Raw genomic sequence first — 13,517 nt, 5'->3', positions numbered from 1 at the left:
TGTAGATCCCTCCGCCCCCCGCCCTCCCCCTATAGCAGGCATCCTGCCCCGCCCGGCCGCCGTCATCTTTGTCCTGCTAATTTGCATATTCCCTCCTGATTGGCTGGTGGACGTCACGGGGGTACTGTCAATTAACATATTTCTCTTTTATTAGTGTAGATATGTAACCACCATTCAGATCAAGATACAGTATATTTCCAATAAAGGTAGAGAACTTGCCTTTTGATTGAAATAAATTTTATATCTTTACTGAATATGATTAAAATTACTGAATTATTTTTTTTTTACTTAAATTCTGGCATAGCATTTACTCGCTTTTTGAGAAGAAATTCAACCTCATTACCTGATTTTCTATATGTATAGTTTTAAATGTTTTCAAGTGGGGGAATATAAGAATAGTAATGAGGAACTTGTGTATGTGTGTGTTTATGCTGTATTTTATTTATTTATTTAATATATTTTTATTAATTTTAGAGAGGAAGGAAGAGAGGGAGATAGAAACATTAACGATGTAAGAGATTCACTGATTGGCTGCCTCATTCACACCCCGCACTGGGGATTCGTGCCCACAACCCAGGCATGTGCACTTGACCAGAATCGAACCTGGGATCCTTCAGTCTGCAGGCTGATGCTATATCCACTGAGCCAAACCAGCTATGGCTATGCTGTATTTAAATATTTAAAAGTACAGGTGTTTTATTTTAATTAGGTACATTTTACTCTCATTAGTTGACTCTTAGAGGTTAGGAGAATGGGCTTTGGAGTCAGACATGTCTAGATTTGGATCCTTGGTGTACTGCTTTGGCAAGTTACCTTAAGCCTCAGTTTTCTCATCTATTTGGAGTCAATAACAGTGCCTACCTCATTGAGTAGTTAATAGGATTTAAATGATTCATTTATAGAGTGTCTGCACATAGCAAACAAATATTAGCTGGCATTATTATTCTTTTAAAATTAAGAAAAACCTTATAAGAATTCCTCTGAGGCTCTGCCGGTGTGGCTCAGTGGATTGAGCGTCATCCTGGAAACTAAAGGATCCCAGGGTTTCGGGCTTTATCTCCAGTAGTAGGTGTCAGGAGACACAGCCAATCAGTGTTTCTCATTGATGTTTTTTCTTTAAATATATTTGTATTGATTTCAGAGAGGGAGGGAGAGAGAGAGAAACATCAATGATGAGAGAGCATCATTGATCGGCTGCCTCCTGCAAGTCCCACACTAGGGATCGAGTTCAAAACCTGGGCAAGTGACCAGACCTGGAATCGAACTTGTGACCTTTTGGTTCATAGATCAACGCTCACCCGCTGAGCCATGCCAGCTAGGCTCTCATTGATGTTTCTATATCTCTCTCCCTTCCTTTCTAAAATCATATTTTTAAAAAATTTCTTTGAGAAACTGCCTTTGATGGGAAAATGTTTCAATAAGCCAGCTTGGTAAGTGATCAGATTAAAATTTAACTTTTGTAGGCTTTTACTGATTGAGGTATTATGTTGCCTTGTTAGACATTGTTTGTATACCATATTTAGTTATCTCCTTTCAAATACATATTTAGCCCCTTAAAGGCAAATTTGGAGGCTTAAAACTCATAGTCTCTGAGTTGTCCTTTTCCTTTTCCCACTCTGTCTAATCAATTTTAAAGTTCTTTTAATTTTTATACTGTTAACTGATTTTTCTCTCCTTATAAATGTATATCACCGTCATAAAATTAAAAGAAGACAGAATAAAAGAGAAAATGATGATTTTGCTATAGCATACTGTTCAGAGATAATCCTGTTAACATTTTAGAGTATATCTCATTAGAATTTTTTTCTCTACATGAAAATACATATATTTAGTGAAGCTCTATTAGTTTTCCAAGTGATATCTGTATTTCTTTTTCTCCTATATTTCTACTGCTAGTGTCTACTCTAAATTTTATTTCTAATGCCTGAATTATTCAATATTGTTTTTTTAAAATATATTTTATTGATTTTTTTACAGAGAGGAAGGGAGAGGGAGAGAGAGTTAGAAACATTGTTGAGAGAAACATCAATCAGCTGCCTCCTGCACACCCCCTACTGGGGATGTGCCCACAACCAAGGTACATGCCCTTGACCGGAATCGAACCTGGCACCCTTGAGTCCTCAGGCCGACACTCTATCCACTGAGCCAAACTGGTTAGGGCTCAATATTGTTCTTTTAAAAAAATAACTTAAAATATATCCTATCCTTTCCTTCTTTTAGTTCCACATACCACTGGACTAATCTTTCTAAACATTTATTTAACTGCATATTTTTCTAAAATCTTTAGTGTCACTCTTGTTAAACATCTTTCTTTTGTGTCCCACAAATTCAAGATTGGAAAAACTCAACCATCTTTTTGGATCACAATGATGAAAGTAGAAGTCAACTACAATAAAAAACAAAAAACATTCAAGTAGCATGTTATTAAACAACTAGAAGCCTGATGCACGAAGATTTGTGCTAGAATGGGCCTTCCTTTCCCTGGCTGCCAGCACCGCCTTTCCACTCCGGCCTAGCCCCTGAGCCGCCTCTTTCTGCTCTGGCTCCGCCTTCCCACGCTGCCCAGAGGCCCTGAGAGACCAGGGTTGGGGCGGAAAGCCTGCATCGTCGCCATGGCAACGACACAAGCCTCCCGTTTGCTCGGTGCCTGTGTATGCAAATTAACCGCCATCTTTGTTGGGTTAATTTGCATATCACTCCTGATTGGCTGGTGGGTGTGGCGGAGGTACAGTCAATTTACATGTTTGTCTATTATTAGATAAGATGAATGGATTACCAGTGAGATCAAGAAAGCAATAAAAACTTCCTGGAAAAAAATGAAAATGAGCTGAAACTGGTTTGGCTCAGTGGATAGAGCGTCAGCCTGCGGACTGAAAGGTCCCAGGTTCGATTCCGGTCAAGGGCATGTACCTTGGTTGCGGGCACATCCCCAGTAGGGGGTGTGCAGGAGGCAGCTGATCGATGTTTCTCTCTCATCAATGTTTCTAACTCTCTCATCTCTCTCCCTTCCTCTCTGTAAAAAATAAAAAAAAATGAAAATGAACATACAACAACTCCAAATCTATGGGTCACAGAAAGCAGTTCTGAGAGGGAAGTTCATAGCATTACAGACCTATCTCAAGGAACAAGAAAATGTTCAAATAAACAATCTAATCCTACCACTAAAAGAATTAGAAAGAGAACAAGAAAAGCTCACAGTAAGACGGAAAGAAGGAAAAAAATAATAAAGGATAGCATAAATAAATGACAAAGACTTTAATAATTCAACAGATCAATGAAACCAAGAACTGGTTCTTTGAAAAGATAAACAACATTGCTGAACCTTTAGCCAGGTTCATCAAGAAACAAAGAGCACCCAAATAAAATCAGAAATGAAAGAGGTGAACTAATAACTGACATCACAGAAATACAGAGGGTTGCAAGAAAATAATATGAACAACTATATGCCAACAAACTGGACAACCTGGGTGAAATGGACAAACTCCAGGTGACATGATATACATAGAAAAATCTAAAGACTCTTCCAAAGAACTGCCAGATTTAATAAATGACTTTGGCAAAGTAGCAGGATACAAAATTAACATCCAGACATTGATGGCGTTTTTATATACCAATAATGTACTCTCAGAAAGAGAAACTAAAAAAATCCTATTTACCATTGCAATAACAAAAAATATAAGATACATGGGAATAAACTTAACCAAGGAGGTAAAAGAACTATCCATAAAACTATAGGACATTGGAAAAAGAAGATAGAAACAAGTGGAAGCATATACCATGTACATGGATTGGAAGAATTAACATAATTGAACTGTCCATACTACCTGAAGCAATTTACAGATTCAGTGTAATCTCCATTAAAATACCGATGGCACTAACCAGTTTGGCTCAGTGGATAGAGCGTTGGCCTGTGGACTGAAGGGTCCCAGGTTCAATTCCAGTCAAGGGCATGTACCTTGGTTGCAGGCACATCCCCCAGTAGGGGGTGTAGAGGAGGCAGCTGATCGATGTTTCTCTCTCATCTGATGTTTCTAACTCTCTATCCCTCCCCCTTCCTCTCTGTAAAAAATCAATAAAATATATTTAAAAAACACACCAATGGTGCCTTGGCCCGTGTGGTTCAGTGGTTAGAGCATTGACCCGGGCACCAAAGGGTTCAATTCCCAATCAAGGGTTCAATTCCCAATCAAGGGCATGTACGTGGGTTGCAGGTTCAATCCTTGGCCCAGTTGGGACACTTAAAGGAGGCAACCAATTAATGTGTCTCTCCCCTCCCCCCCCTCTGAAAATTAATGGAAAAAATATCCTTGGGTGAGGATTAAAAAAAAAAAAATCAAATACCAATTGGCATATTTCACAGATCTGGAACAAATATTCCAAAAAAAATTTTTTTTTAATATATTTTATTGATTTTTCACAGAGAGGAAGAGAGAGGGATAGAGAGTTAGAAACATCGATGATAGAGAAACATCGATCAGCTGCCTCTTGCACAACCCCCACTGGGGATGTGCCTGTAACCAAGGTACATGCCCTTGACCGGAATCGAACCTGGGACCTTTCAGTCCGCAGGCCGACGCTCTATCCACTGAGCCAAACCGGTTTCGGCCCAAAAATTTATATGGAACTAAAAAGGACCCCAAATAGCCTCAGCAATCTTGAGAAAGAAGAACAAAGTTGGAGGGATCACAGCATCAGATACCAGACTGTACTATAAAGCCATTGTAATCAAAACAGCCTGGCACAAGAACAGGATTATAGGCCAATAGAACAGAGACCCCAGAAGTGGATTCACACCATTATGGTCAATTAATATTTGACAAAGGATGCAAGAACGTACAATGGAGTAAAGATCATCTCTTCAATAGATGGTGTTGGGAAAATTGGACAGGTACATACAAAAAAAAATGAAACTAGATCGCCAACTTATACCATACACAAGAATAAACTCAAAATGGATAAAAGACTTAAATGTAAGTCATGAAGCCATATAAATCTTAGAAAACAGGCAGTAAAATTTCGACATCTCAAGTAGCAGTATTTTTGCTGATACATCTCCTAGGGCAAGAGAAACAAAAGAAAAAAACAAATGAAACTACATCAAAATAAGCTTCTGCACAGCAAAAGAAACTGTCAACAAAATGGAAAGGGAACCCACTGTTTGGGAAGACCATTGATACATCTGGTAAGGGATTAATTTCCAAAATATGCAAAGAACTCCTACAACTCAACACCAGGAAGACAATCCAATTAAAAAATGGGCTAAGGACCTGAATAGACACGTCTGCAGGTAGGACATGCAGATGGCCAATAGACATATATGAGAAAATGCTCAATGTCACTAATCAGAGAGATGCAAATTAAAACTACAATCAGGTATCACCACATAGCTGCCAGAATGGCTACCATCAATAATCAACAAGTGCTGGTGAGGATGTGGAGAAAAGGAACCCTGCCTAGTACACTGCTTGTGGGAATGCAGACTGGTGCAGCTACTATAGAAAACAGTATGGAGTTTCCTCAAAAAATTAAGAATGGAACTGATATTTGACCCCGCTTCTGAGAATATGTCCTAAGAAACTTGAAACACCAGTCAGAAAGAATATATGCACCCCTATTCATAGCAGCATTATTTACAATAGCTAAAATCTGGAAACAGCCCATTAGTATATTAGTGGATAAAAATCCCGTGGTACATTTACAGAGTAGAATATTATATGGCTGTGAAAAAGAAGGAGCTCTTACCCTTTGCAAGCAAGGATGGACCTGGAGATTATTATGCTAAGTAAAATAAGCCAGTTAGAGAAAGACAAATATGTGATGTCACTTATCTATGGAATCCAATGAACAAAATAAATAGACAAACAAAATAGGTCTAAAAGCATGGATTCGTGGAGCAGAATAACAGATCTTGGGGTGGGAGGGACTGGAAGAGATTAATCCAAGAACATATATGCATATATGCATAGCACATGGATACAGTCAATAGTGTGGTGAAGACCTGGGGTGGGGTGGGGGCTAGATGCAGGGTCCAAAGTAGGGGGGAAATGGGAGACATCTGTAATACTGTCAATAATTTTAAAAAAATCTTTTATGTCCCACATTCCGTTATCTGTGTCACTGAACCTACTCACCTTAGTGTTCAAAATGTGCTTCATGTCCTGATTCCCCATACCTTTGTTCATCCCCATTTTCCTCTGGTTCTGTCCTTACCCTAAACTCTAGGAATGTACATGTAGCAAAGCTCCATATAGATATGAATCGAATTGTGGAGAAAAATCTGTTACATCAAAGTATAACAGAGAACAGCAGGAATACACAGTAGTCCCCCTTCATCAAGGTTTTTGCTTTCAGTGTTTTCAGTGCTTGTGGTCAACTGTGGTCGAAAATATTAAATGGAAAATTCCCGTAATAAACAACTGATCTGTTTTGTTTTGTTTTGTTTTGTTAATCCTTACCTAAGGATTCCCCCCCCCCCATTCAATTTTAGAGAAAGTGGAGAGGCGGGAGGGAGGGGAGATGGGAGGAACATTGATGTGAGAGAGAGAGACATCGATTGTTTGCCTCCCCTACATGCCTCAATCGGCGCCAGGGATCAAACCTTAAACTGACACTAACCACAGAAATGCTCAGACTGACACTAACCACAGAAATACCATCCAGGGCAACTATTGCTAAGTTTTAAATTGCACATTGTTCTGAGTAACATAATGAAATCTTTTGCAGTCTTGCCTTAGTAGCCATCACAGTTATAAAAGAGAAAGAAATGGAGGGAGGGAGGGAGGGAGGGAGGGAAGAAGGGAGGGAGCCAGACCACATTCACATAACTCTCATTTTGGTATATTGTTATAATTATTTTGTTTTATTATGTTAATGTTATTAATCTTATTGTGCCTAATTTATAAATTAAACTTTATCATAGGTATGTATGCAAGGAAAAATCATACTATTCTAAGTTTTAGGCATCCATTGGAAGTCTTTGAATGTATCCCCTGATTATAATAGTGGATTTTTGTATTAGAATGCATGTCAGTTCTATTTATTAAAGTGAAGTAGGTATTTCAATTCTATAAAATTTTTTATTTCTGGTGAATTCTAGCTCTTATCATTGCCATCTTTGATTCATTAAAATATTCTTAAGATTCAAGTGAAGCTCTACTTCCTGAGGTTCCCCAGATCAGCAGGCTACATGTATGTCATATTGCTCTGATCTCTTGTATTGTTTAGTGTCTGTGTTTGATATCTACTTGTGAATTCCCCCCATTTACTTATTTAGGTTAATCCTCACCCAAGGATATTTTTCTATTGATCTTTTAGAGAGAGTAGAAGAGAGAGGGAAAGACAGAAACATCGATGTAAGAGAAACACATCGATTGGTTGCCTCCTGCACGTGCCCTGACCAAGGTGCAACCAAGATGCATGCCTTTGACCAGAATCGAACCCGGGACCCTTTGGTTTGCAGGCCGATGCTCTATCCACTAAACCAAACCAGCTAAGGCATTCCCCCCGCCCCCCCCCCCCCCCCACTTAAGTGCCTTCCATAACCTCTTGAATATACTACTATGCTTTGAATTCCTTTTTTAAAAAAAATTTATCCCCCCATACCTATACTAATAAAAGGGTAATATGCTAATTAGACCGGGAGACCTTCCGGACAAAGCCATGGTGGCGGGGCCAAGGCAGAGGCGGTTAGGGGCGATCAGGCCGGTGGGGGGGGTAGTTGGGGGCAAGCAGGCCGGCTGGGGGGGGGCAGTTGGTGGTGAGCAGGCCAGCAGGCAGAGTGGTTAGGGGTGATCAATCAGGCAGGCAGGTGAGCGGTTAGGAGCCAGCAGTCTTGGATTGTGAGAGGGATGTCCCAGATTGGAGAGGGTGCAGGCCAGGCTGAGGGACCCCTCCACCCCACCCCACCCTGCACAAGTTTCGTGCACTGGGCCACTAGTCTATATATATATATATAAAAGCCTAAGCAACCGTTTCGACCAGACGATTGGTCGGTAGCTATGATGTGCACTGACCACCAGGGGACTGATGCTCAACACAGGAGCAGCCCCCTGATGGTTAGTGCGCTCCCATAGCCAACCTCCTGCAGCCAGCCAACCTTCCCCAGTCCCTCCCCCAGCCCGCCTGCCCGATTGCCGAGGGACCTGACTCGTGCATGAATTCGTGCACGAATTCGTGCACCGGGCCTCTAGTATAAGTATAATTGAGATAATTCTCATACAATAAAATTCTCTTAAAGTGTACAACTCACTGGTTTATAGTATATTCAGTCTTGCGCCATCACCACCACAATCTAATTCCAGAACATTTACATCACCCCAGAAAAAGAAACTCTTCACACTTTAGCAATCACTCATTCCTTTCTCCTCCTAGCTCCTGGCAACCAGTCTATTTTCTTTTTTTCTGTATGGACTTGCCTTTTCTGGACATTTCAGTGTACTCCTTTTAAAGTATGTAAACTGTTTTAATGCAAACTTAATAAAGAATCTCATTTTAAATAGAAAGCTCTCTATTTACATTTAGTAGCTTCTTGAATAGGTAGCTTTTAATGAGAGTTTGTTGCAGGATCAGTTATTAGAAGTGGATGTGGATTAATGGATAGGTGAGGGGAAGACTTTTTTTTTAGTACAGGAAAAAGCATAAACGAGGTGATGCAGTTGAGGTAAGCAAAGAACTTGGTTTGAGACTTAGTTCCTTTTTAGATCTGTACCTTGATCTAGAAATAAACAAATGGTAAATATGATTTATTTTTTTCCATCTAGTCTGTGGCTCCAGCGGCCTTATTTCTAGCAGCTAAAGTCGAGGAGCAGCCAAAAAAATTGGAACACGTCATCAAAGTAGCACATGCTTGTCTCCATCCACAGGAATCACTTCCCGATACCAGGAGCGAGGTAAGGGATTAATTACACATGTTTTTCTTAAATTTTATTATAACTTAGTTTTGTAACTTTGATTTATTGAAGTCCTAATGGGGGCTGTTAAAAGAACCTTTTAGTGTTTGTTTTTTCCTTAACAAAAACATGGGGATTTTATGGCAGAAGTTAATTGTATTCATTGTAGTAAAATTGGAAAATGCAGAAAAACAGAAGAAAATATGTCACTTAGATATAATTTGGACCACAGATCTATAAGTTAACCATTATTATTTCCAGCTTCTTTTCTATGAATAGCTATATATGTATATACTAGAGGCCCAGTGCAGGAAATTCCTGCATGGGTAGGGTCCCTAGGCCTGGCTGGTGATCAGGGCCAATCTGTGGGGCGACCGGCAGGGCGATCGGGGGAGGGGGGTGGCCGCTGGCACCCACATTGGCTGGCCTGGCACCGCCCCGCTCACCAGCCGAGCCCCCCTCCCGCCCCCTCCCCGACGCTGCCACCATTTGGGGCCTGCGGGCTGGGGGCAGCTCCTGCATTGAGCATCTGCCCCTTGGAGGTCAGTGCGCATCATAGTGACTGGTCATTCCGCCATTTGGTCGATTTACATATTAGGCTTTTATTATATAAGATGTTGTGTGTTTTTTACTTACTATATCCCAAATGTTTTCCCATTTTATTAATTTTCCACTTGCTTTAATCCTCACCCATGGATAGTTTTCTATTGATTTTTTTTAGAGAGAGTGGAAGGGGGAGAGACAGAGAGAAATATTGATGTGAGAGAGAGACATTGATTGGTTGCCTCCTGTGCACCCTGACCATGGCCTGGGCTGGGGAGGAGTCTGCTACTGAAGTACATGCTCTTGACCAGAATCCAACCCAGGACCCTTCATTCTGCAGGTCAACACTATTCACTAAGCCAAACCGGCTAGGACAACTTTCCACTTGCTTTAACCTTTTGCACTCAGATGTTGAGTGTGACTCGACACGGTTAGCATCGGTAGCAGCTCGTATGTCGAATTGTATTGAATGTATCAATAATTTGAAATATAAAAAAATCCAAATAAATAAGTTTGTATGAAAAGAAGCTCCAGTTTTTTATTCTACTGCCGCACTTTGTAAAATCTGGGGTATTTAAAAAATTAAATCCCGAGTAGAATAAAGGAATCGAGAAAAAAGCAAGCGAGTGCAAAGGGTTAAATATAATATTGCATCATATACATGTATATGTATATAATAGAGGCCCGATGCACGAAGAATCATGCAAGAATCGGCCTTCCTTCCCCTGGCTGCCAGCACCACCTTCCCTCTGGCCAGGAGCCGCCTTTCTGCCTTTGCTCCGGTCTGGAGCCACCTTTCCGCCTTCCCACGCTGCCCAGAGGCCCAGAGCTGCTGGGGTGGTGAGGAATGCCTGCGTCGTCGCCATGGCAACGATGCAAGCATCCCGCCCCACCCCCAGCCGCTTAGCGCCTGCATATGCAAATTAACCCACCATCTTTGTTGGGTTAATTTGCATACCCACTCCTGATTGGCTGGTGGCGTTGTGAAGGTATGATCAATTTGCATCTTTCTCTTTTATTAGTGTAGATATGTACATACATACATATATATTTTGATCATTTGCTATTTCTAAGAGAACTTTCTAAGAAACTACAAAAGTTATATATGTTCATTATAAGAGAATCCAAACAATTAAGAATCATTTAAAGTGAAAGTGAAAGCATCTCCTCTCCTCCTAGGAAGATGCTGCTGATTACAGTTCTGGTATACTATATTCTTTCAGACTTTGGTGTGTGTGTGGGGCGAGGGGTGCAGAGAGAAACAAACATCAATGTGAGAGAGAAACATTGATTGGTTGCCTCCCCTATACACCCCGAACTAGGTATGTGCGCTGACTAGGAATTGAACCCACAACCTTTTGGTATATGGGATGATGCTCCAACCAGCTGACCCACCCAGTCGGCATATTCTTTTAAACTTTTATCCTATGCATATATGTACAGCTTTTTTTTTTTTTCCATCCTTCCTTGCCTTTCTTAATAAAGGGAAAATCTCTCCTGGCTTTATAAGTCAGTGACTGGGGTGTGGTGAGTCGTGAAAATTGGAGAGGTCTGACATTTGTAAGTGCTTGCAGAAAAATTATGGATTACTCTTACTAGATTATTTAAGTCTCTTACAGTGGATGCATGAGTCATCCTTTATCAAATAGATAAATAGAATTGTGTGTTCTCATTGGAGAAAGGGATTTTGGAGGGGGGGATATTTATTTTGTGTGTGTGTTGACAATAGCCCCTAATTAGGTGAATTAAGTGTTTTGGATGGCAGTGTCTTGACTTCCTTCATTTTCTCTTTGGGCTACACCAGTAGTTCTTATTGAAAAGAGTTATTGCTCTGAACTTTTATTTAGGTTTGAGACTAATTACTAAATGTCATTTGTCTATAGAATTGACCAAAAAAGACAATTTTATTTTAACAAAATAAAACAGAAAGCCCTGGCTGGTGTGGCTCAGTTGGTTGGGCATCCCGTGCACTGAAGGGTTGCTGGTTCGATTCTTGGTCCTGGCACATGCCAGGTTGCAGGCTTGATTCCCCAGTGGGGGGATGAAAGTGGAGGTGGCTGGTCAGTGTTGCACTCTCACTTCAGTGTTTCTCTCTTCTCCTTTTCTCGTTCTCTAAAAATCAGTAACCTATTAAAAAACACACACACACACAATAATAACCTCTGCTTTTTGTTTCTTTTCTGAAGTATATTTATATAACTTCTCACCTGAATCTTTTTTTTGTTTGTTAAGGGTATTTTTTTCCGTTGATTTTTAGACAGAGTGTGGGGGGGAGTGGGGGAGAGAGAAATATCAATGTGAAAGAGACACATCAATTGATTGCCTCCTGCATGCACCCTAACCAGGCCCATGCACCCTAACCAGGCCTGGAATTGACCCTGTAACCAAAGTACATGCCCTTGACCGGAATCAATCCTTTGACCCTTCAGTCCATGGGCTGACACTCTAACCACAGAGCCAAATTGGCCAGGGCCTGAGTCTATATTTTTTGTGTGAGGTGATTAGGTGAAGATATTTCCTTCACTGTATGGAAAAGAGTCCTTCTTGGACTCCATAATGATCATAAAGTTAAGTGGAAAGTTAACTATAACATAAGTCTCTTAACTCCTGGCTCAAGTCTAATTCTCCTAGAGTTCTAGACCAGTGCTGTCCACTGGAAATATAAGGGGAGTCATGTGTAATGTAAAAAATTTTAACTTCATTTAAAACTTTTAATCTATACTAGTAAAAGAGTAATATGCTAATTAGACTGGGAGACCTTCCGGATATCCTTCTGGAGAAAGCCTGGGGCTTGACCGGCCTGCAAACCACCCCAAATGGCTCTCAGCCCCTCACCCAGGCTGGCCACGCCCCCCCAGTGGGGACCCCCACCCCAATGGGGGCTTGGCCGGCCTGCAAACCACCCCAGGCCCCTCGCCCAGGCTTGCCCCACCCCCCAAGGGGACCCCCACCCTGATCTGGGACCCCCTTCAGGGCAGACCAGCAAGCCCCTACCCATGCACCAGGCCTCTGCTATACTAATAAAAGGGTAATATGCTAATTAGACCGGGAGACCTTCCGGGAGACTTTTTGGACGTCTTTCTGGACAAAGCCATAGTGGCTGGGCTGAGGCAGAGGTGGTTACAGGGTGATCAGGCCAGGAGGGCAGGGCAGTTAGGGTTGATCAGGCCAGCGGTTGGGGGCGAGCAGGCCGGCTTGGGGAGCAATTGGGGCCAATCAGGCTGGCAGGGGGGAGCAATTGGAGGTGAGCAGGCCGGCAGGGCGGGGGGACAGTTGGGGGCAATCAGGTGGTGGGGCAGTTAGGGGCACGCAGGCCAGCGGGGGGGGCAGTTGGGGGTGAGTAGGCCAGTGGGGGGAGCAGTTGGGGGCAAGCAGGCCAGCAGTCAGAGTGGTTAGGGACAATTAGGTAGGCAGGCAGGTGAGCAGTTAGGAGCCAGCAATGAGGGATGTCCGATTGCTTGTGGGATCAGGCCTAAACCGGCAGTCGGACATCCCCCAAGGGGTCCCAGATTGGAGAGGGTGCAGGCCGGGCTGAGGGACACCTCCCCCCCCCACTACCACTAGTTGAAAAATAAAATTAATTTTAATATATTTTATATAATATATTTAATCAAAAGTGCTATCATTTTAGCATATAATCAATATTAAAACATTATTAGTGAGATTGTTTCCATTATTATTGTTTGCTCCCTTTTCTTTGAACTCTCCTATGAAGTTTTAGAAATCTAGCATTACCCCAAAGGGGAAGTTTTAACAGGAGTCAAATGTTTGAGATTGCCTATAGGAAGGCTCTGCAAATGTATTCTGATGATGTTGAAGAAGATGTATTTTTAATTTTCTTGAAGCTATATCAAATGAACTATAAAACCTAAAATGTCAGTCTGAAAATGAACCAAATCTCATGTGCTTTTTCTGTAGCTATTTATGAATCAAGTGTTTTCTCTCAGTATACTCCTTTTTTTGTTTTCTTTTAAAAGGAGAATCTGTACTGAATAGGGATAAAGATTAATTTCAGTTCCTACTCTATCTCATAACTCCACCCCTGTCTTCTGTGGTTTTGGTTTCTCTGGGAGGGGTGTTAGAATT

At 41.5% G+C, this 13,517-nt stretch overlaps 1 protein-coding gene across 1 annotated transcript in view; it reads left to right on the top strand.

The window, feature by feature from the left end:
• Positions 1-13,517, top strand: part of CCNT1 (cyclin T1) — a 41,110-nt gene that overhangs the window by 8,880 nt on the left and 18,713 nt on the right. The window contains exon 3 of the mRNA XM_079774995.1: positions 8,760-8,888. Within this exon, the coding sequence (XP_079631121.1) occupies positions 8,760-8,888 (129 nt within the window). The remainder of the gene's footprint in view (positions 1-8,759; positions 8,889-13,517) is intronic.

This window comes from Cnephaeus nilssonii, assembly GCF_951640355.1.
Source record: "Cnephaeus nilssonii genome assembly, chromosome: 6".
Lineage (NCBI taxonomy): Eukaryota > Metazoa > Chordata > Mammalia > Chiroptera > Vespertilionidae > Cnephaeus > Cnephaeus nilssonii.
This window is presented reverse-complemented; position numbering and strand designations above follow the sequence as displayed.